This window comes from Leucopleurus acutus, assembly GCF_964270905.1.
Source record: "Leucopleurus acutus genome assembly, chromosome: 10".
Lineage (NCBI taxonomy): Eukaryota > Metazoa > Chordata > Mammalia > Artiodactyla > Delphinidae > Leucopleurus > Leucopleurus acutus.
In genome coordinates this window covers 69,533,988-69,559,762 of record NC_139153.1, presented here as the reverse complement: position 1 = coordinate 69,559,762, position 25,775 = coordinate 69,533,988, and the positions used below count along the sequence as shown (strand labels likewise).

The window sequence follows — 25,775 nt, the reverse complement described above, 5'->3', positions numbered from 1 at the left end:
ATTCTACGAGGCCACCATCACCCTGATACCAAAACCAGACAAAGATAACACAAAAAAAGAAAACTACAGACCAATATCACTGTTGAACATAGATGCAAAAAGCCTCAACAAAATACTAGCAAACAGAATCCAACAACACATTAAACGGATCATACACCAGGATCAAGTGGGGTTTATCCCAGGAATGCAAGGATTCTTCAATATATGCAAATCAATCAATATGATATACCAGATTAACAAACTGACAGATAAAAACCATAGAATAATCTCAATCAATGCAGAAAAAGTTTCCGACAAAATCAACACCCATTTATGATTAAAAACTTTCCAGAAAGTGGGCATAGAAGCAACCTACCTCAACATAACAAAGGCCATATATGACAAACCGACAGCAAACAACATTCTCAGTGGTGAAAAACTGAAACCATTTCCTCTAAGATCAGGAACAAGACAAGGGTGCCCACTCTCACCACTATTCTTCAACATAGTTTTGGAAATCGTAGCCACGGCAATCGGAGAATAAAAAGATATAAAAGGAATCCAAACGTCAAAAGAAGAACTAAAATTGGCACTGTTTGCAGATGACATGATACTATACATAGAAAATCCTAAAGGTGTCACCAGAAAACTAGAGCTAATCAACAAATTTAGTAAAGTCATAGGATACAAAATTAATACACAGAAATCTCTTGCATTCCTGTACACTAACAATGAAATTTCAGAAAGAGAAATTAAGGAAACAATCCCATTTATCATTGCAACGAAAAGAATAAAATACCTAGGAATAAACTTACCTATGGAGACAAAAGACCTGTATACAGAAAACTATAAGACACTGATGAAAGTAATCAAAGATGATATAAATAGACGGAGAGATATACCATGTTCTTGGGTTGGAAGAATCAACATTGTGGAAATGACTATACTACCCAAAGCAGTCTACAAATTCAGTGCAATCCCTATCAAATCACCTACGGTATTTATCACAGACCTAGTACAAAAAATTTTACAATATGTATGGAAACACAAAAGACCCCGAATAGCCAAAGCAATCTTAAGAAAGAAAAACGGAGCTGGAGGAATCAGGCTCCCTGACTTCAGACTATACCACAAATCTGCAGTAATCAGAACAGTATGGTACAGGCAGAAAAACAGAAATACATATCAATGGAACAGGATAGAAAGCCCAGAGATAAACCCATGCACCTATGGTCACCTTATCTTTGACAAAGGAGGCAAGAATATACAATGGAGAAAAGACAGCCTCTTCACTAGTGGTGCTGGGAAAACTGGACAGCTACATGTAAAAGAATGAAATTAGAACACTTCCCAACACCATACACAAAAATAGACTCAAAATGAATTTAAAGACCTAAATCTAAGGACAGACTCTATAAAACTCTTAGAGGAAAAGAGAGGTGGCACACTCCTTGACATAAATCACAGCAAGATCCTTTTTGGCCCACCTCCTAAAGAAATGGAAATAAAAGCAAAAATAAATAAATGGGACCTAATGAAACTTAAAAGCTTTTGCACAGCAAAGGAAACCATAAACTAGACGAAAAGACAGCCCTCAGAATGGGAGAAAATATTTGCAAATGAAGCAACTGACAGAGGATTAATCTCCAAAATACTCAAGCAGCTCATGCAGCTTAATATCAATAAAAACAAACAACTCAATCCAAAAATGGGCAGAAGACCTAAATAGACATTTCTCCAAAGAAGACATACAGATGGCCAACAAGCACTTGAAAAGATGCTCAACATCACTAATCATTAGAGAAATGCAAATCAAAACCACAATGAGGTATCACCTCACACAGGTCAGAATGGCCATCATCAAAAAATCTACAAACAATAACTGCTGGAGAGAGCATGGAGAAAAGGGAACCCTCCTGCACTGTTGGTGGGAATGTAAATTGATACAGCCACTATGGAGAACAGTATGGAGGTTCCTTAAAAAACTACAAATAGAACTACCATATGACCCAGCAACCCCACTACTGGGCATATACCCTGAGAAAACCATAATTCAAAAAGAGTCATGTACCACAATGTTCAGCGCAGCACTATTTACAATAGCCAGGACATGGAGGCAACCTAAATGTCCATCAACAGATGAATGGACAGAGATGATGTGGTACATATATACAATGGAATATCAGCCATAAAAAGGAATGAAATTGAGTCATTGTTAGTGATGTAGATGGACCTAGAGTCCGTCATGCAGAGTGAAGTAAGTCAGAAAGAAAAACCAAATACCGTATATTAACACATATATATGGAATCTAGAAAAATGGTACTGATGAACCTACTAGCAGGTCAGGAATAGAGACGCAGACATAGAGAACAGACTTGTGGACACAGAGGAGGAAGGGGAGAGTGGGACGAACTGAGAAAGTAACATTGACATATATACATTACCATGTGTAAAATAGATAGCTAGTGGGAAGCTGCTGTATAGCACAGGGAGATCAGCTCGGTGCTTTGTGACGACCTAGAGGGGTGGGATGGGGAGGGTGGGAGGGAGGCTCAAGAAGGAGGGGGTATGCAGGTATATGTATACATATAACTGATTCACTTTGTTGTACAGCATAAACTAACACAACATTGTATAGTAATTATAATCTAATAATGATGAGAAAAATAAAATGACTACCCTAAGTCACCAAGAAAAGCTTAAATTATGTTTTTCACTAGGTTTAAGAAGGCAGCAGACTTCACAGGGAAAACTGGAGGATGTTTCATTACAATAAAAAATAAAATAAGAATGCTCATTCTCATCAATATTATTTGATGCTTATAATAAGCATATTAAAAAATACTGAAAGGGACCACATGGAAATATTAAGTCATCATTTCCAAGTGGTAGAAAAATGGGAAATTTTTATTTTCACTTTCATATTCTCCAAGTTTTCCCCAATTTTTGCAACAAGGATCCATTGGGTTCATAATCTTAAAAACGTGTTTGAGAAGAAAACAGAGGTGAAATTTTAAACAATTTTAGATAAAAAATTAACATTGTATAATAGGCAAATTTATTTGGGAAACCTGCTTTATAAAATGCAATTTAGGGACTTCCCTGGTGGCACAGTGGTTAAGAATCCGCCTGCCAATGCACAGGACACAGGTCTGATCCCTGGTCCAGGAAGATCCCACATGCCATGGAGCAACGAAGCTCATGTGCCACAACTACTGAGCCTGAGCCCTAGAGCCCGTGAGCCACAACTACTGAGCCTGTGTGCCACAGCTACTGAAGCCCACGCGCCTAGAGCCTGTGCTCCGCAACAAAAAAAGCCACCACAATGCGAAGCCCATGCACAGCAATGAAGAATAGCCCCTGCTCGCTGCAAATAGAGAAAGCCTGCACGCAGCAACGAAGACCCAACACAGCCAAAAATAAACAAGTAAATAAATAAATAAATTTATTTATTTTAAAAATAAATGAAATAAAATGCAATTTAAAGAGTAATATATATATTGAATGAATATATTGAATGACTATATATTGAATGAATATAGAATGAATATATTTATATATTCATTACTCTTTAAAGCAATTTTTCCAGAAAACTGAAATTTGCCCAGTACAATGTTAAGATTTTTATCTAAAAATCTTTGTGTGTATATATATATGTATATATACACACATTAAATAAAGTCCTAAGAGTTAGTCAACTTTCTTACTATATCCTGTTCAACTTCACTGCTACTTTAAATTTGCTTTTCAACTTTTCCAACTTTAATCCTATATCTCCTTCAGCGTATAAAGGGTGATCAAGCTTTCCTGAGAGAGAGAAAGTATGTTGATTTAGTCTAAGGAGCTATTTTTCTCAGCTTATCAAATAAAGTATTTTATAAAGCTTTATCGCAAATGCTAATAAGAATATTAAAGTTTACCAAGGATATTATACAATACAAAAACAATATTAAAATATTCTCTCCAGTGAAGGTTGTTTTTATGTCTGTACTTCTGTCATTTGAATAATTTCATATGATTTCAGCTGCCTCCACTGTGTGTGCAGTAACATAGGATTTGGAGTTCAGGTTGGGAGGAGCAGCTGGGGAAGTAAAACCTGCCTATATTTTCCTTGGATAGCTCTTGCCTTCTATCCCACACTATCTCTGACCCAGATCACAAACCATCACTTTTCATTTATCTTGGCTGAAAATGTAATGGAACTGTTAGCTCTTCATTTTCTGTGCCCCGTTTAAATAATATCTGGCACCTGACAATGCACTTCTAAGAGCCAAAGGGCAGGAGAGTTGTTCAAGAGAACACCTGCTCCAGCCTCTTCAAGGTCTTCTCTCTTTAAAACTTCGTCACATTTAACGTGGGACTTCCCTGGTGGTCCATTGGTTAAGAATCTGCCTTCCAAAGCAGGGGACGCAGGTTTGATCCTTGGTCAGGGAGCTAAGATCCCACATGCCACGGGGCAACTAAGCCCGTGCACCACAATGACTGAGCCCACACACTCTGGAGCCTGTGCGCCACAAGTAGAGAGAAGCCAGCGTGCCACAGTGAAAAATCCCACATGCCGCAACGAAGATCCCACGTGCCGCAACTTAGACCCGACACAGCCAAATAAATAAATTAATTTAATTAAATATTAAAAAGGAACTTAGTCGTATTTAACAAATTATGCCAATTTTTAATTATTTGAAGGCAAAATAAACAAAAGGCAAGGTGGATTTCATTTCAGAAAAAGATATGCTCCTTCCTTTTATATATGTCCATATCCATATCTATATCTGTGTCTATATTTATGTATGAATAGATATAGATAGACGGTTTTTATACATAGATAGGTGTCGCTTATACATAAGATGAAATTTCTCGTTAGTGCTTTAGTCTCAGTGTATATCCTCAATGATGGAAGAACAGTGGCAAATCCTCTTCTCAGGGATGGGATGGGTTGGCCTAGAATGGTGTAGGTGGACAAGCAAGTGGTCAAGCAGGTGGTTGGGGGCTGAGGGTGGGTGGGCCTCTCTAACTAGTTCTAAGCTTGAACAGCCTCCACATCATCAGGCTAACTGCCTCCTGAATATCTTTCCCCCTTATTTCGTTATTTAAATGTCACGTATTCTCACCTGTGCTGGAAAGTGATTGAGGAAAGGTAAGAGCTGAAATCCTGAATCACTGATTTGATAGAATGCAGATCTAATTATATTATGTAAGGACGACATCTGCATTTTTAACATGTCCAGAAGCCAAATCTCCACGGGACCTTTGGCCATAACAGGATTATCCAACTAAAAGATATATTACAAATACGTTACAAATTGATAATAATTTGGTATTTTTACAAATGTCATAAATCAAAGTACCTCAGGCAAAGCAAACAATTTCATATAAAATATTTAAAACGTGAGTAAAATCAACTAATACTATATATGGAAAGAACTATAAAGATCATCTGGTCTAAAACTTTCATTGTATAGATAATAAAATGAGCCTCAGAGAAGTTAAATGAGTTATCCAAACTAGTCTGTTACAAAGCCAGGGCTATGGAACTAAAACCCGACACCACTCCCCTCCCTTTCTTTCATAAGAGAATTGCATTCTTCTCAAATCTAAATTTTTAAAGAAATCCTAATAAAATTTTAACCAAGTTAAATTACAATAATTTTTTCTCCTTCTCTTGATATGACAGCCATGATACGATCATAGTCTTTTGCGTGAAAGGTCACCTCATTTATGTTGTCAGACACTGCAGGGAGATGTGGCTATAAGAAAGCACAAGACAGAGCAAACACATCATACGTGACGTTAAACACAAAAGTCACTGAGATGTTTTTAAAAGCTTTACTATTTTTTATATTTGTAAGAGATTAAGAATTTACTTCATTGTCTCAAAAAAAAAAAAAGACTCTTCTTTGACCTTTGACTGACTTGGAAGCCCACTTTTAAAAATCCAGCCCTACAGAATGTTTCCTCCAAGACCTACAAATGCACCTCTTACATTATGGAGATTCGACTAGTAACTGTCATCTTCCTCCCGATGGACACTGAACCACATGGTCCCTGCCCTCTTCCCTCCCAGGGACAGCTCAGTACTTCTCTCTTGGCTCTATGTCTGCCTTACACAGCTTCTACTTCCCTCCTTTCCTTTCTCATCCCCGCAACTCCCTGGAAACCAACAAGGAAGGTATTACTAGCTGTTTCCCAAATTCCCAAACCAGAAATGTCCCTGGGATGGGTGTTCCAGTGCCTCTCACACCCAGTTCTCTGTAGTTTTTCTCTTCCTCCTGGAAGTATTGCCCTTGGAAATGGCAATAAAAGCATTTGAGAAGCACTTGGGACAAAAAAAGGACAAATCCAAACCACAATCCCTATTTGATCTAAGAATATTTAGATTAAAATACCCATAACAATGAATTACATTTAGTGAGCACATACTGTGTGTCCAGAACTTCTCAATGAATTATCTCGTGTAATCCTTATGACTATCCCATGAGGTGGAAATGATTAATATCCTGATTTTACAGACAAAGAAACTGAGGCACAGGAAAATTAAGAAGCTGGCCAAGGTCACCCAGCTGGTGAGTTGCATAATCGGTGACTCTTGCCTCAGGCTGATGGGCTCCAAATACAAAGAAAATAAGACAGTTTATAACCAACATAATTTTTAATACTCTTCTTTCCTGACTGCACTTTTAAGACATTAACTTCATTTTTATTTTTTAATACATAGGCTGTGAAAAAAAAGGATTTAGGTAACAGATAATTAGATACATACTTGTATGGTATGGGAATCACTGGCTTGTCCAAGAATTTCCAGGAGAACCGGATCAGATACAAAGAAGAATCTTGGAAATAGTAATCGTTTCTTCTCCAAATACCTTTAAATAAAGTCACGTTACCAAATAATTTTTTCTGAATTATTAATTTTGGGGTTTTTTAGCCAAGACGCAATCACTAACATCAATAAGATAGTAGCAAACACCTACAGTCATTTCCCATTTGCCTCTGAAATGTTTGGTTAGAAAGAAAGTCCTGCTGCACCATGGATGGCACTTGGGAAAACAAGTGGAAATAAGAAAGTGATCCAGAGCAAGGCTGCTCCATCCTATCTTCTTTCTCATCACGAGCCCTCCTGCAAACTTTCTAAGAGTACTGTGAACCTCGCGGCTTAAACCCAGGGGGAACACATAATTTACCTCCAAACCAAGATATTTTGAGAGTGAGGGGGGGACAAATAGCCATTCAGCCAGGACAGAGGCATAAATTTGGACAAACTAAGATATATCGTTACCCTGTTTCAAATAGAAATTGAGAATGAACTGCCTTTTAAGAAAACTATCTGTGAGTTTGTCTGGTTAATTGTTCTCTGAGTGCACATCTCTACTCCATGCCTGTAGTGTGTTGACTGGTAGCCCCAAAAAGATACGTCCACGTCCTATTCCCTGGAATCTGTGAATGTGGCCTCATTTGCAAAAAGGGTCTTTGCAAATGTACCGAAGTTAAGGATCTCGAGAAGAGATAATCTTGGATTATTCAGATGAGCCCTAAATCCAATGACAAGTGTCCTCATAAGAGACACACAGGAAGAGGAGAAGGACATATAAAGACAGAGACAGAGATTGGAGTTATATAGCCACAAGCCAAGGGCCACCAGAACCTGGAAGAGGCAAGGCAAGATTCTCCCTAGAGCCCTCAGAAGGTGCTGCTAACTTGATTTCAGACTTCTGGCCTCCAGAGCTGTGAGAAAATAAATTTCAGTTGTCTTAAGCCACCCAGTTTGTGGTAATTTGTTACAGCAGCCCTACAAAACTAATACAATGCTGTAACTCACCCACCCTCAACTTGAAGGTGTCTTTTTTTGCAGAGAAATTAAATTTATGTGACATGTTAAATTCCTAACACCACCTCAACCATCACTACCAAACCAAAAATGCAGTCAATTCTATGAACTTGTTTGGGATAAAACACCATCACATATAAAAGGATAGGTAATTTAAAAATTAAACTCTTACCCTGTAAGTGACTTCTGACATACTTCCAATTGTTCATGTAAATGAGGCAAAAGCTGCCCCATGGTTTCATCTCCAACACAGCAACCAATCACATTGGGATTCTCATGAGCTCGCTGCATTATCTTTACCCATGACTTGTCAATATTCTGAAAACGTTTTGCTTCCTAAAAACAAAAGTAAAAGTTGGCATGTGGATAACTGAATGAAGCCAGGTCTTCACTTTGGCATCTCCTATAGTTCCTCAAACCAGCCTATTAGTCTCAGGCTACATAATTTAAAGGGGCAGTTTTTTTTCATCTGAATTAACTCTGGAACAAGAGAATGGCTTATTGAAATGCTGCTCTATCACAATGAGGTTTACCGCTGATATTTTTCCTTACATTTAATACATTTTTCGAAGTGCCACATGATTAATCTGCAGAGCTATCAACTTAAATGGCAAATCTAGTCTTTCAGTACCCCAGGTGTTTTGCTTTGATGAGCAAACTGAAGAAGCATGAAAATAATTTGATCTCAGTATTTTGGAATAATTAAAGCTTAATAGTACCCCAGGAAAAAGAAAAACAGTAAAAATCCAAAACAAAGCATTTTTGCAAATGAAAACTGTTTACCATGGATGATATTAAGCTTTGCATTCAATTTTTTAAAATGCTTTTAGAAACTGGCATGATCTTGCCTCTGTTAAAACTTTTAAGTGCACTTTTAAAAAATAAAACTTTCTGATTAAAAATGATTTATGTTTTAAAAATGTGTTACAAAGGGAAACCAGCTATTTTCAAAATGCTTTATCCTTGATTTTTAATCTATAGTGATGCCATAGGTATGGAAATTCAAAAGAGTAGGCTTAGGGGACTTCCCTTGTGGTCCAGTGATAAAGAATCCACCTTCCAATGCATGGGACACAGGTTTGGTCCCTGGTCGGGGAAATAAGATCCCACATGCCGCGGGGCAACTAAGCCCACGCGCCACGACTACTGCGCTCACACACCTCAACAAGGGAGCCCGCGTGCCGCAAACTACAGAGCCCACACACCCTGGAGTCCCTATGCCACAACTAAAGAGAAGCCCCGCGCCGCAACAAAGAGGCCCCGCGCCGGCAACGAAAGATCCCGCACGCCTCAACAAAGACCCCGCGTGCTGCAACTTAAGACCCGATGCAGCCAAAAAAATTTTTTTTAAATAAATGTTTAAAAAAAGAAAGAGTAGGCCTAATTTTATAAGAGGAAAATTACCTTCATAGAATAATTATTAGTAAGTTACTGGCATTCATTTAAAAGGTCCCATAAAGCTGTTTTAAAGAATTTGTTACAGGCTTCTAAGGGTAAGTTTCCTTGCCTCATGTTTCTGATCTACTATTAGTTAACAACTTACTAATAGTTAATTTGTGTTTACAGAATACAGATTATTTTAACTTTTACTCTCAGAGGAATAAGTCTAATTCTAAGAAGAGATGAACTATTATAATTTAATAATATCATATTCAAATGTACCTCTTCAGACAACCTGGAGATTTGAAAATTATGTGAGTTTCTTGTTTCTACTAATGTAAATCAAAGGTCAGCACTTTTTTAAAAAAACTTCTTTGTAAAGGGCAAGATGCTAAATATTTTAGGCTTTGTAGGCCATATGGTCTCTGTTACAACTATTCAACTCTGTCATTGTAATGCTAAAGAAGCCATAGACAGAACATAAATGAATGCACATGGCTGTATTCCAATAAAACTGTACTTACAGAAACAGGTGGGACTTCCCTGGTGGCAGAGTGGTTAAGAATCTGCCTGCCAATGCAGGAAACACGGGTTTGATCCGTGGTCCGGGAAGATCCCACATGCCACGGAGCAAATAAGCCCATGCTCCACAACTACTGAGCCTGTGCCCGAGAGCCCGTGCTCCACAACAAGAGAAGCCACAGCAATGAGAAGCCCATGCACCTCAACAAAGAGTAGCCCCAGCTTGCCGCAACTAGGGAAAGCCCACGCGCAGCAATGAAGATCCAACACAGCCAAAAATAAAATTAAAAAACAAAACAGGTGAGTTGGCCACAGTTTGCAAACCCCTGGTGCAAATAATCAAGACATGACTATATGTCTTTCTGAAGACCTTTACAGAGACATATAAACAACATACACTAAATTATTCTATCAGCAGTTACAAAAACCATATTTACCTGAGGTAGCTGTTTGGCAATATCCCCACCTACAAAGACAGCTTCAAGATAAACCCAAAGGTTCTGGACTACTAGCCACTCTTCAATTATATCTGAGGAAGTGGACAATTTATACACCCAATTCTGGATATTTTTTTTAAATGGAGCATTATATCTAAAAAGTGAGAATGGAAAGATATTACATTTTAAGGAAGATTCAGAAAATAGTATAGCTTATAACAAATAATAGGAGAAAAATTCCTTTGACACTGAACATTTTTTCCTAAAAAAAAGGCAGCTCCTATTAAATTTCATACAGTTAATAAGATGTTTGCATTTTTATGAATGAAACATATAATTATAGTGATTTCACTTAATGGTCCCTTGTATCAGTGATAAACTAAGAAGTTCACCAAGTTTTAAGCCACAGAGGTCCAGTAAAGGAATTGTGCTGGTTGCTCCTCTGAGTAAAGGGAAAACAAGGAATAAGATGGCTTTCCGAGTCTTTTGTGAACCAAATCCAAGTGGAAAATCACACAGAGGGTACTGTTGTTACTTGTCTATGGAACTACTACCACAAGGCCAGGGTCAAGCTTGAGGTCTGATGTCTACTACAGATGTGCTCTTCCCACCCATAGACTGCTAATTCCACCAGGCACTACGCCTAGATTCTGCAGCGTTAACGATACAGAACTGCTATCCCCCAAAAGCCTGGTTCCTGTTTTTTTACCATCAGGGCTAGCTGAAGTGTTCATCAGAACACAAGGTGCCCAGAAAGCTGGGCACAACTAAGAAAGACAAGAAACAGAGTGGATGCCATGAGGAAGTGATGGGAAGATACTGGGGAAAGACCTAATTAACAACAGTTGAATTAAGAAGCTGACTTCAGTTTGTGGCCATGGCAAGTAGCTTTGAAGTTGTGTAGTGGAATTTCCCGGTGAGTGGCATTTGTTGAGTACAGTCTTAAAACTTTACTTGATCCAGGACAGGATGACTTGAAGGGGCTCACATGAAGAATGGGGTTCTTCTGGGAACAGTCTGATGCCTAAGCGTAACCCTTCACTTCTATGGAAGACTATGTTATACATGCAGGTATAAAGGGGTTGTACAGAAACTGTCCCAAGGAGGTGGATGAGTTGATCTGGCAGTAAGAGGCATTTTTCTCAACTCCCAATTTATAGTGTCTATCTGGCCATCAGGCTAGAGCTGAAAGGCAGTCAATATGCCAAAAAAAACCTTCAAGATCAATACACACAGACCAAGACGGTAAGGAAGGGCATTTCAGGGAGTTGAAGGACTTAGATATTTGGAGCCAAAAATAATTTTGCACGGAATAAAAAAAAAAAACATCTTTGATGGTATGTAACTTCCCAACAAGTAAAAGGGAGATTTGAAATAAAATCACTAATGACCAGTTTTTGTCGTTTGGCCAGGTACCTGCATTGCACAGCTTTGTGTGGTGGAACCTGTTCACAACAGGTAGGAAGGCCCTTGGAATGCCAGGGAATCAGGGACCCACCAGGAAAGTGTCACCATCCAGGGAATCCAGGTGAGTGAAGCCTCACCCATGAAGATACACAATTTCCTTCTCACATCCAGGTAGCCCTAGAGATCCAGCTGGTACTGCCTTCTATGAGATAAGTCTGTGGTTGGCTCTAGAAGAGGTTTTCTGGATCCACTTGATGCTGCAAATTTCTCTAGGAGAATCTACTGAAGTGTTGTGACTTCTTAGATATCCTTATACTCCTTCTAGCAGGGCCTCAACATTGAATTTACTAGTATCATAAATAAGTACTGTAATATTCAGGTTATAAGCAAGTTAAGAATGAAATTAAGAAAGGCTTCAAGTCCTGAATTCTTGGGCTACACACCAGGTTCAGGTGAATCTACAGCCTTTCCTCAAGAGGTCATCATTCAGGAAATCAAGATGGAAAAATTTGCAGTGAACCATGGGGAAGTAGCAGCCTGTGAAGTCTAGGAACCACTGAATGGCCTATGGTCACCTTTGCCAGGTTATTCAGATTCCCTGAAAGCAGAGGACATACCCTAGGAGTTTAACCCCAGCAACTTCAACCCAGAATTAGGAGCTTTGTGAGTTAGTACATTATCCAAATACAAGACTGCCTCTGAGCCAGAGGTAATGCAGGATGTCATTCATTAAACAGCAGTCCCAACCTGGAGGTAGGGTATTAGAATCCCCATGGACACTGACCTCTGTTAATGACCTCTGAGATAATGTGACATATTTCTTAGGTGTGTTAGGGTGAAGACCAGTTAAGAATTACTGGATAGTCAGCTAGGGGATTAGAGGTTGCTAATGCCAAGACAGTGTACTTAATCTGGGTCCCATTTCCTAAAGCTGCGCTTGAGATAACAGTCACCTTCAAGCGGTTCAGTAGTCCAGTGATGGACATGTTGCCTCGTTTAGGCTGCAGTAGACCCAGCACAGATATGGCCACTTTTCACCATAAAAAATCCAAGTGTGTAAGTGTCAAGCCCTTCATTATGTTCCTTCATGTGTTGACAGCATACTTTTCCAGGGCTATTGGTTAAACACTTGAGCAGGTTTAGCCAAGGAGGGCAATGATGAAAAATCAGAGAATGAAAAGAGAAAGGAGATAAAATGAAGGTGTCATCTTCGTGGGGAGTCCAGATGTTTAGGAGGTAAGCTGCCAATCTGAGGGAGAATAATTATGATGGGGCCCATCAGGAAACATAGGAAGGGGAGGTGAGTACCATAGAAGAGATGTAGGCCATGATTAGTAGGGAAAATAGGTAGTTCATGTAAGGACAGACAAGAGTCAACACTTTAGGTCAGAATCTTGTGTTGTGCCACAGCTACAAAACTGGGCTTTTATCTAAAATTATATAACCCTAAATACCAAATCAAAACCCTCCCCTGAAAATTATAAAATTACCTGTTGCTTAGTAAGGAACCTAAGACCATTAAACTATCCTCCATCAAGGTGATAATCTCTCCCGATTCAGTTCCTTTGAGCAGCAGCTCTCCCTTTCCCTTAAATGCTGCAAAACTCAGGTTCTGGTTGGTCCAATTCTCAATCACCTGAGTCAGCTTGGCTTCAATATCCTTCTCCTTAATGGCAGATATGCAAACATCCTTCAGAAGGAAATCAAAGAATATGTCATGACATTTTCAATTACAAATTAAGTGCATTTAAAATCAGAATTTTTTAGCTTGGCCCTAGAAGTCATTGGGTCATTTTACGGCCAAGAAAACCAAGGCTCAAGATGATTGTGTTGCAAGTTCAAACCAGAACCTTCTGACACTCTGACTACTAATTATTTTATTGTACCACCTACATGAGATAATGGAACTTAAATCATCATGTTCTTATTTATATTTTTAGTTGGTGTTTTTCAGCCAAAATGGATATAATCACAGCTGCTCTATCTCAGCAGCTTGCTATGAGAAGCAAATGAGAATATATATGAGACTCTTTTGAACTCTTTAAAGTAACATATAAACATTGCTATATTCCTGCCTGTTCCGGCCCTAATATGAATATCTCACTTATTAAAAGTTAATTCTAGGGCTTCCCTGGTGGCGCAGTGGTTGAGAGTCCGCCTGCCGATGCAGGGGACGCGGGTTCGTGCCCCGGTCCGGGAAGATCCCACATGCCACGGAGCGGCTGGGCCCGTGAGCCATGGCCACTGAGCCTGCGCGTCTGGAGCCTGTGCTCCACAACGGGATAGGCCACAACAGTGAGAGGCCCGCGTACAGCAAAAAAAAAAAAAAAAAAAAGAACAAAAGTTAATTCTATTTTTAATGGGTTTTTCTGTTTTTCTGAGAATCTTTGATATGAAAGTTTCACAAAGGAAAATAAAAGTAAGGTCTTTTCTGCAACATGCCTCAATTAATTTTCATACTTAGAATCACAGAAGCTCAGAGATGGGAAGGAATATAAAGGTTCAAGGAATTTCCACAAATGATTATATTACAAATTAGTGTGTAGTAAGTGTAATAAGAGTGGTGTGAACTGTTGTGAGTTCTGAGGAGGAGAAATGACTTTTGCCTGCAGCAAGGAGGAAAGGCTTCATTGAGGAGGGAGCATCTGAGAATAAGTGGGCTTCCAAAAGGGGGAGGGAGAAGACATTTTACAGGAAGGGAAAAGCCTTCCTTTAGAGGCCATGAATGAAGTAACAGTAAGAATCCAGCTTGGCTAACAGCAGGGCATATGGGGTAAAGAAAACAGAATACACCAGTATAGACAACACTAAGAGTCTGTTTTGGGGTAAGAATAGTTAATAACTGAATCCCAGAATTCCTTGGACTTGCAAAATCAAGTTTTCAAAGCACAGCCTATGAATAGCTATACTCTTAAGTGTAAAAACCTACTTATATAAGAATGAGGTGGTCACCAAAGGTTTCTTAAACTCTTTATTTCCCTCAGTAGTATCTGAATGGCATTTATAAATAGGACAAAAATGCTTTGAAAACAAAACTTGTGGCGTGCATGTTGCTGAAAAGAGGCAAGGAGGCGGCAGAAAACTCAAAACCATATCTTTAGGGGATATTTCTGGTCATGGGGTGCAGTTTTCGCCTCCAAAAACATAGAATAATGTAAAAAACACAAAAAGAGAAGGTAAAAAACAAACACATTAAGACTTAAAAACAAGGTAAACATCTCCATGAACTAGAAGTGAAAAAGACATGCAAGCCAGGAGGTGGAGCTGAAGCCCAGGCCTGAGGGCTCTGGTCAGTGGGTGCCAACCCCTTGGCTCCTGCAGGACAGAGGAGACTAAAAGTGGCCTGTATGAAAGGGACCATCAGGACTATGGTCTAGATCCCTCCACTGTGGAAGGAGGCTGTCTGTAGCTGCAATCTGGTCATCTAGATTAAATGAACCTAGGGATGCGGCAGATGGGGTGACAGATCCAGGTCCACAACCAAGACCTGAGACAGGTCAGCTCTGCCTGGGTCTGCCTCACCACAGCAGAATAGGGGATGTAAACCACTATTGTAACAGCTGGCTCTCGACTTGAGGAGATGGGGGATGCAGGAAGAAGCCACAAAACCACTAGACTCCTAAGGAAGGCTAAAATGCAGAAGGAGAAAAACAATTTTAACAAATTATGAAAGCCACATTTTTTAAAGCTCGCCACTCAAAATGAGTCCTCTAAAAAATAAAAATTGCAGTCCTGTGGTTAGGACTCCACGCTTTCACTGCCAAGGGCCCAGGTTCAATCCCTGGTTGGGGAACTAAGATCTTGCAAGCCGCGTGGTGCAGCCGAAAAAAAAAAGTGAAAAAAAAAAAATTGCAAAACCCATGAAAAGGAATCCGATACTCAGAGAGATAGCCAACATAAAAAACAATCAGATGGGCTTCCCTGGTGGCTCAGTGGTTGGGAGTCCGCCTGCCGATGCAGGGGACACGGGTTCGTGCCCCGATCCGGGAAGATCCCACATGCCGCGGAGCGTCTGGAGCCTGTGCTCCGCGACGGGAGAGGCCACAGCAGTGAGAGGCCTGCGTACCGCAAAAAAAAAAAAACAAAACAAAACAATCAGAGTAAAAACTCATTCCAGGTGAAATTAATTTTATAAAACAATCTGAAAAATAATCTTTAATTATGGTTAATCTGGGGGCCTTGGAGTATGGGAGGTAGAGATGAACTTATATTGGCCATGAGGTGATAATTTTGGAAGCAAGAGGATCCCTACTTTTCTTTGAAATTTTCCATAATAAAATTTTAAAAATAATTATGTTTAGGATGCTCAAAGAGATAAATGAAGAACTCTAAAAATTTGAGATTTATAGGCTTGAGAATATATAAAATATTTGAGAATACATGTAGATTTAATAATCTATAAATCTAAGAATCTATAAAAAGGACAGAAAAAATGTAGAAATGAAAAAAGAACAGGTGGTCACAAAAGAAAAAGAACTAAGTTCTAGATCAAGATGGTGACATAGGACGATACTGAACTCACCTCCTCCCATGGACACACCAAACCTACAGCTACATATGGAACTCAAAGAAACCCAAAAACTAGTTGAGTAACTCTAACACATTAGGTGAACAAGGAAAAACTCACATCAAAACTGGCAGGAGAAGCTGAGACAGAATCTCATGTTCAGTCCCACTCCTGGCACAGAGACCCACAATCGGGAAGGAACCCAGAGACCAGAGGTTCTCCCTGAGGAGCAAACGATTTGAACTCCACATCGGGCACCCCAACTTTTAAGACCTGTACCTGAGAGGTGAGCACCCCAAAATTCAGGGCTTATGTCCATGAGACCCACAAGGCCATAGTAAACTGAGAAATAGTTCTTAAATGGCTTGTTTGTACTCAACCAACCCAGGGCCCAGCACAGAGACAACTGACTAAAAAGCACCTAGTCCTTCTGTGAAAAAAAAGGCCTATTTGTTTAACATGCAGATATACCCAAAGAGACTCACAACAAAACACATAATTAAAGTGTCAAAAGTTAAAGACAAGGAGAGATCTTAAAAACAGCAAGAGAAAGACAACTTGTTACATACAAGGGCACCCCATGAGACTATCAGCAGATTTTTCAGCAGGAACTTTGCAGGACAAAAGGGAGTGGCACAATATACTCAAAGTGCTAAAAGAAAAAACCCGCCACCAAGAATACTGTACATGGTGAAGTTGTCCTTCAGAACTGAAGGAGAGATCAAGAGTTTTTCAGACCAGCAAAAGCCTAAAGGAGTTCATCACCACTACATGAGCCTTCCAAGAAATGTTAAAGGGACTTCTTTAGGCTAAAATGAAAGGATGCTAATTGGTAACAGGAAAGTATGTGAAAGTATAACTCTCACTGGTAAAGCGAAATAAATAGTAAAGTTCAGAATAGTCTAGCCTCAGGCCGGCAGGCTGGAAAGCTCCAGGAATGGGCAGCCAGTGTGTGCAGGAGTGAATCTGCGAGTTTGCCAAGCTGATTGAAAAAGCAAGCCTGCACCCTCCAAGCTGCACTATTACAATTGGGAGCCAAGCCTCAACCAGAAGTCCCTGAAGAAATTCTACAAAAGCCATGTGGCTGACAGGGTCTTGGTACTCTGGCTGGGTGTCAGGCCTGAGCCTCTGAGGTGGGAGACCCCAGTTCAGGACATTAGTCCACCAGAGACTTCCCAGCTCCACGTGATATCAAATGGTGAAAGCTCTCCCAGAGATCTCCATCTCAACGCTAAGACCCAGCTCCACTCAATGACCAGCAAGCTACAGTTTTGGACACCCTATGCCAAACAACTAGCAAGACAGGAACACAACCCCACCCATTAGCAAAGAGGCTGCCTAAAATCATAATAAGGTCACAGACACCCCAAAACACACCACTGGATGCGGTTCTGGCCACCAGAAAGACAAGATCCAGCCTCATCCATGAGAACACAAGCACTAGTCCCCTCTACCAGGAAGCCTACACAAGCCACTGAACCAAGCTAAGCCACTGGGGGAAGACACCAAACAAATGGGAACTACGAACCTGCAGCCTGTGAAAAGGAGACCCCCAAACACGGTAAGTTACACAAAATGAGAAGACAGAGAAACACACAGCAGATGAAGGAGCAAGATAAAAACCCACCAGACCAAACAAATGAAGGGGAAATAGGCAGTCTACCTGAAAAAGAATTCAGAGTAATGATAGTAAAGATGATCCAAGATCTTGGAAATAGAATGCAGAAAATATTAAAAACTTTCAACAAGGACCTAGAAGAACTAAAGAGCAAACAAACAATGATGAACAACACAATTACTGAAACTAAAAATTCTCTAGAAGCAATCAATAGCAGAATAACTGAGGCAGAAGAATGGATAAGTGACCTGGAAGATAAAATAGTGGAAATAACTACTGCAGAGGAGAATAAAGAAAAAAGAATGAAAAACAATTGAGCACGGTCTCAGAGATCTCTGGGACAACATTAAATGCACCAATATTCGAATTACAGGGGTCCCAGAAGAAGAAGAGAAAAAGAAAGGGACTGAAAAAATATTTGAAGAGATTATAGTTGAAAAATTCCCTAATATGGGAAAGGAAATAGTCAATCAAGTCCAGGAAGCACAGCGAGTCCCATACAGGATAAATCCAAGGAGAAACATGCCAAGACACATATTAATCAAACTATCAAAAATTAAACACAAAGAAAAAATATTAAGAGCAGCAAGAGAAAAGAACAAATAACATACAAGGGAATCCCCATAAGGCTAACAGCTGATCTTTCAGGAGAAACTCTGCAAGCCAGAAGGGAGTGGCAGGACATATTTAAAGTGATGAAAGGGAAAAACCTACAACCAAGATTATTCTACCAAGCAAGGATCTCATTCGGATTCGACGAAGAAATTAAAGCCTTTAGAAAAAAGCAAAAGCTAAGAGAACTGAGCACCACCAAACCAGCTTTAGAACAAATGCTAAAGGAACTACTCTAGGCAGGAAACACAAGAGAAGGAAAAGACCTACAATAACAAACCCAAAACAATTAAGGTAATGGTAATAGGAACATACATTTCGATAATTACCTTAAATGTACATGGATTCAATGATCCAACCAAAAGACACAGACTGGTTGAATGGATACAAAAACAAGACCCATATATACGCTGTTCTACAAGAGACCCACTTCAGACGTAGGGACACATACAGATTGAAAGTGAGGGGATGGAAAAAGATATTCCATGCAAAGGGAAATCAAAAGAAAGCTGGAGTAGCAATTCTCATATCAGACAAAATAGACTTTAAAATAAAGACTATTGCAAGACACACAGAAGGACACTATATAATGATCAACAGACCAATCCAAGAAGAAGATATAACAATTGTAAATATTGACACACCAAACACAGGAGCACCTCAGTACATGAGGCAAGTGCTAACTGCCATAAAAAGGGAAATCGACAGTAACACAATCATAGTAGGGGACTTTAGCACCCCACTCTCACCAATGGACAGATCATCCAAAATGAAAATAAATAAGGAAACACAAGCTTTAAATGATACATTAAACAAGATGGACTTAATTGATATTTATAAGACATTCCATCCAAAAAGAGCAGAATACACTTTCCTCTCAAGTGCTCATGGAACATTCTCCAGAATAGATCATATCTTGGGTCACAAATCAAGCCTTGGTAAATTTAAGAAAATTGAAATTGTTTCAAGTATCTTTTCTGGCCACAACGCTATGAGACTAGATATCAATTACAGGAAAAATATCTCTAAAAAATGCAAACACAGGGAGGCTAAACAATACACTACTTAATAACCAAGAGATCACTGAAGAATCAAAGAGGAAATCAAAAAATACCTAGAAACAAATGACAATGAAAACCCGACAACCCAAAACCTATGGGATGCAGCAAAAGCAGTTCTAAGAGGGAAATTTATAGCAATACAATCCTACCTCAAGAAACAAGAAACATTTCAAATAAACAACCTAACCTTACCCCTAAAGCAATTACAGAAAGAAGAACAAAAAAACCCCAAAGCTAGCAGAAGGAAAGAAATCATAAAGATCAGATCAGAAATAAACAAAAGAGAAATGAAGGAAACAATAGCATACATCAATAAAATCAAAAGCTGTTTCTTTGAGAAGATAAACAAAATTGATAAACCATTAGCCAGACTCATCAAGAAAAAAGGGAGAAGACTCAAATCAGTAGAATTAGAAATGAAAAAGGAGAAATAACAACTGACACTGCAGAAATACAAAGGATTATGAGAGATTACTACAAGCAACTATATGCCAATAAAATGGACAACCTGGAAGAAATGGACAAATTCTTAGAAATGCACAATCTTCTGAGCCTGAACCAGGAAGAAATAGAAAATATCAACAGACCAATCACAAGCAGTGAAATTGAGACTGTCATTAAAAATATTCCAACAACAAAAGCCCAGGCCCAGACGGCTTCACAGACGAATTCTATCAAACATTTAGAGAAGAGTTAACACCTATCCTTCTCAAACTCTTCCAAAATACAGCAGAGGGAGGGGAGAAACACTCCCAAACTCATTCTACGAGACCACCATCACCCTGATACAAAAACAGACAAAGTTGTCACAAAGAAAGAAAACTACAGGCTAATATCACTGATGAACATAGATGCAAAAATCCCCAACAAAATGCTAGCAAACAGAATCCAACAGCACATTAAAAGGATCATACACCATGATCAAGTAGGGTTTATCCCAGGAATGCAAGGATTCTTCAATATACACAGATCAATCAATGTGATACACCATATTAACAAACTGAAGGATAACAACCATATATCATCACATTAGATGCAGAAAAAGCTTGCGACAAAGTTCAACACCTATTTATGATAAAAACCCTCCATTAAGTAGGCATAGAGGAAACTTACCTCAACATAATAAAGGCCATATATGACAAACCCACAGCCAACATCATTCTCAATGGTGAAAAACTGAAACCATTTCCACTAAGATCAGGAACAAGACAAGGTTTCCCACTCTCACCACTCTTATTCAACATAGTTTTAGAAGTTTTAGCCACAGCAATCAGAGAAGAAAAAGAAATAAAAGGAATCCAAATCAGATAAGAAGAAGTAAAGCTGTCACTGTTTGCAGATGACATGATACTATACACAGAGAATCCTAAAGATGCTACCAGAAAACTACTAGAACTAACCAATAAAGTTGGTAATGTAGCACGATAGAAAATTAATGCACAGAAATCTCTTGCATTCCTAAATACTAATGATGAAAAACCTGAAAGAGAAATTAAGGAAACATTCCCATTTACCACTGCAAACAAAAAAATAAAATACCTAGGAATAAACCTACCTAAGGAGACAAAAGACCTGTATGCAGAAAACTATAAGACACTGATGAAAGAAATTAAAGATGATACAAACAGATGGAGAGATATACCGTGTACTTGAATTGGAAGAATCAACATTTTGAAAATGACTCTACTACCCAAAGCAATCTAAAGATTCAATGCAATCTCTATCAAACTACCAATGGCATTTTCCACAGAACTAGAACAAAAAAATTGCACAATTTTTAGGGAAACACAAAAGACCCCGAATAGCCAAAGCAATCTTGAGAAAGAAGAATGGAGCTGGAGGAATCAGGTCCTTTGACTTCAGACTATACTAAAAAGCTACAGTAATCAAGACAGTATGGTACTGGCACAAAAATAGAAATATAGGGCTTCCCTGGTGGTGCAGTGGTTGAGAGTCCGCCTGCCAATGCAGGGGATACGGGTTCATGCCCCGGTCCAGGAGGATCCCACATGCCGTGGAGCGGCTGGGCCCGTGAGCCATGGCCACTGAGCCTGCACATCTGGAGCCTGTGCTCCGCAACGGGAGAGGCCACAACAGTGAGAGGCCCGCGTGACGCAAAAAAAAACAAAAACGAAAACAGAAAATAGAAATATAGATCAATGGAACAGGATAGAAAGCCCATAGATAAACCCACACACCTACGGTCACCTTATCTTTGACAAAGGAGGCAAGAATATACAGTGGAGGAAAGACAGCCTCTTCAATAAGTGGTGCCGGGAACACGGGAAAGCTAAATGTAAAAGAATTAAATTAGAACACTCCCTAACATCATACACAAAAATAAACTAGAATGGATTAAAGACCTAAATGTAAGGCCAGACACCCTAAAACTCCTAGAGGAAAACATAGGCAGAACACTCTATGACATAAGTCACAGCAAGATCCTTTTTGACCCACCTCCTAAAGAAATGAAAATAAATAAATAAATAAATAAATGAGACCTAATGAAACTTAAAAGTTTTTGCATAGCAAAGGAAACCATAAACAAGACGAAAGGACAACCCTCAGAATGGGAGAAAATATTTGCAAATGAAGTAACTGACAAAGGATTATTCTCCAAAATATATAAGCAGCTCATGCAGCTCAGTATCAAAAAAACAAACAACCCAATCCAAAAATGGGCAGAGGACCTAAATAGACATTTCTCTAAAGAAGATATACAGATTGCCAACAAATACATGAAAGGATGCTCAACATCACTAATCATTAGAGAAATGCAAATCAAAACTCCCATGAGGTATCACCTCATACCAGTCAGAATGGCCATCATCAAAAAATCTAGAAACAATAAATGCTGGAGAGGGTGTGGAGAAAAGGGAACCCTCTTGCACTGTTGGTGGGAATGTAAATTGATACAGCCACTATAGAGAACAGTATGGAGGTTCCTTACAAAACTGAAAATAGAACTACCATACGACCCAGCAATCCCACTACTGGGCATATACCCTGAGAAAACCATAATTCAAAAAGAGTCATGTACCACAATGTTCATTGCAGCTCTATTTACAACAGCCAGGACATGGAGGCAACCTAAGTGTCCATCGACAGATGAATGGATAAAGAAGATGTGGCACATACATACAATGGAATATTACTCAGCCATAAAAAGAAATGAAATTGAACTCTTTGTAGTGAACTATGAACCTAGAGTCTGTCATACAGAGGGAAGTAAGTCAGAAAGAGAAAAACAAATGCCATATGCTAACACATATATATAGAATCTAAAAAAATAAAAAATAAATGGTTCTGAAGAACCTAGGGGCAGGACAGGAATAAAGACGCAGACGAAGAGAATGGACTTGAGGACACGAGGAGGGGGAAGGATAAGCTGGGAAGAAGTGAGAGAGTGGCATGGACTTATATATACACTACCAAATGTAAAATAGATAGCTAGTGGGAAGCAGCCACACAGGACAGGGAGATCAGCTCAGTGCTTTGTGACCACCTAGAGGGGTGAGATAGGGAGGGTGGGAGGGAGATGCACGAGGGAGTAGATATGGGGATATATGTATATGTATAGCTGATTCACTTTGTTATATAGCAGAAACTAACACACCATTGTAAAGCAATTATACTCCAATAAAGATGTTAAGGAAAAAAAAGAATAGTCTAATGTTGTAAAATGTGGTGGGTTCATCACTTATAAATCTAGTGTGAAGGTTAAAAGACCAAATTAGTAAACATAACTAAAACTGAGTAATTTGTTAATGGATACATAAGATAAAAAGATGTAAACTGTGACACCAAAAACAAACTGTGGTGGGGGGAGTAAAAATGTAGAGCTTTAGAATGCATTCCAACTTCAGTAGTTAGCAACTTAAAAGAGACCATTATAGGAACTTCCCTTGTGGCACAGTGGTTAAGAATCCACCTGCCAATGCAGGGGACACGGGTTCTATTCCTGGTCCAGGAAGATCCCACCTGCTGCAGAGCAACTAAGCCCGTGCACCACAACTACTGAGCCTGCGCTCTAGAGCCCATGCTCCACAACAAGAGAAGTCACCACAATGAGAAGCTCGTGCACCACAATGAAGAGTAGCCCCCGCTTGCCGCAACTAGAGAAAGCCCACACACAGCAACGAAGACCCAATGCAGCCAAATAAATAAATAAATATTTTTAAAAATAGACTTTTATAAATATAAGTTTTTTTATATAAGCCTTATGGTAACCACAAAGCAAACACCTATAGTAGATAGTAGATACCCAAAAGGTGAATAGAAAGGGGTCTAAGCATACCACTACGGAAAAATCATCAAATAACAAAGGAAGAGCACAAGAGAAGAAGAAAGAAACAAAGGAATTACAAACAGCCAGAAAACAATTAGCAAAATGACAAGTACATAACTATAATAATTATTGTGTATGTAAATTGACTGAATTCTCCAATCAAAAGACAGAGAGTGGCTAAATGGATAAAAAAACATGACCCATCTATCTGCTGCCTACAAGAGACTCACTTCAGATGTAGGGCACACATAGACTGAAAGGGAAGGGATGGCAAGGGATATACCACACAAATGGAAACCAAAAGAAAGCTGGAGTAACTATACTTATATCAGACAAAACAGACTTTAAGACAAAAACTATAATAAGAGACAAAGAAGATCATTATGTAACAATAAAAGGGTCAATCCAAGAAGAGGCTTTAACGTTTGTAAACATTTATGCACCCAACATAGGAGAACTCAAATATATAAAACAAATATTAACAGACCTAAGGGAAGAAATAGGTAGCAATGTAATAACAGTAGGGGATTTTAATGCCCCACTTTCATCAATGGATAGATCACCCAGACAGAAAATCAATATGGAAACATTGGCCTTAAACAAGTTAGATCTGATGAGCTTAACAGACATATACAAAACAGTCCGTCGAAATGCAGCAGAATGCATATTCTTCTCAAGTGCACATTAAGCATTCTCCAGACAGAGCATGTTAGGCCACAAAACAAGTGCTAATAAATTTAAGAAAACTGAAATCACGTCAAGTATCTTTTCTGACCACAGTGGTATGAAAGTAGAAATCAATTACAAGAAGAAAACTGACATATTCACAAATATGTAAAGATTAACCACATATTTGGTTATAAACAACCAAAGAGTTGTTCATATCGAACAGCCAATGGTTCAAACAAGAAATCAAAAGAGAAATCAAAAAATACCTTGGGACAGATAAAAATGGAAATACAGCATACCAAAACTTAAAGGGATGCAGCAAGAGCAGTTCTAAAAAGGAAGTTCATAAAGATAAACCTTACATTAAAAAATAAGAGGGATCTCAAATAAACAACCTAACTTTATACTTCAAAGAATTAGAAAAAGAAGAACAAACAAAGCCCAAAGTTAGTAGATGGAAGGAAATAACAAAGACCAGAGTGGAAATAAATGGAGTACAGACTAAAAAGACAATAGAAAAGATCAAGGAAACTAAGAGCTGGTATTTTAAAAGATAAACAAAACAGAAAAAACTTTAGCCAGACTCACCAAGAAAAAGTGAGGGAGAACTCAACTAAATAAAATCAGAAACCAAAGAGGAGGCATTACAATTGATACCATACAAATACAAAGGATCATAAAAGACTACTATGATCAATTATACACACACGAATTTGACAATCTAGAAGAAATGAATAAGTTCCTAGAAACATGCCACCCACCAAGACTGAATTATGAAAAAACAGAAAATCTGAACAGACTGATTAGTAGTAAGGAGATTGAATCAGTAACCAAAAACCTCCCCCCAAAACAAAAGACCAGGATCAGATGGCTTCACTGGTGAATTCTACCAAACATTTAAGAAGAATTACTACCAGTCTCCTCAAACTCTTCCGAAAAAAGAGAGAGAACACTTCTTATTTTATGAGGCCAGCATTATCCTCATACTAAAACCAGACAAGGACACCACAAGAAAAGAAAATTACAGGTCAGTATCCCTGATGAACATAGATGCAAAGATTCTCAACAAAATATTAGCAAGCTGAATTCAACAATACATTAAAATCATACACCATGATCAAGTGGGATTTATTCCATGAATGCAAGTATAGTTCAATATCCACAAACTAATCAATGTGATGTACCACATTAACACAATGAAGCATAAAAATCATATGATCATCTCAATAGATGCAGAAAAAGCTTTTGACAAAATTCAACATCCACTCATGATAAAACCTCTCAACAAAGCAGATGTAGAAGAAACATACCTCAACATAGTAAAGGTCATATCTGACAAACCTACGGCTAACATCATACTCAATGGTGAAAAGCTGAAAGCTTTTCCTCTAAGATCAGGAACAAGACAAGGATGCCCACTCTCACCACCTTTATTCAACATGGTATCTAAAGACCTAACCAGAGCAATT

At 38.8% G+C, this 25,775-nt stretch overlaps 1 protein-coding gene across 1 annotated transcript in view; it reads right to left on the bottom strand.

Annotated features, from left to right (window-relative positions):
- DNAH8 (dynein axonemal heavy chain 8) overlaps positions 1-25,775 on the bottom strand; it is a gene marked incomplete at its 3' end in the record, with an annotated part of 330,699 nt that overhangs the window by 189,327 nt on the left and 115,597 nt on the right. The window contains exons 36-41 of the mRNA XM_082847518.1: positions 13,042-13,241; positions 10,145-10,298; positions 7,978-8,141; positions 6,741-6,843; positions 5,623-5,727; positions 5,092-5,253 (exon numbers count right to left, since the gene is read on the bottom strand). Of these exons, the coding sequence (XP_082703644.1) occupies positions 5,092-5,253; positions 5,623-5,727; positions 6,741-6,843; positions 7,978-8,141; positions 10,145-10,298; positions 13,042-13,241 (888 nt within the window). The remainder of the gene's footprint in view (positions 1-5,091; positions 5,254-5,622; positions 5,728-6,740; positions 6,844-7,977; positions 8,142-10,144; positions 10,299-13,041; positions 13,242-25,775) is intronic.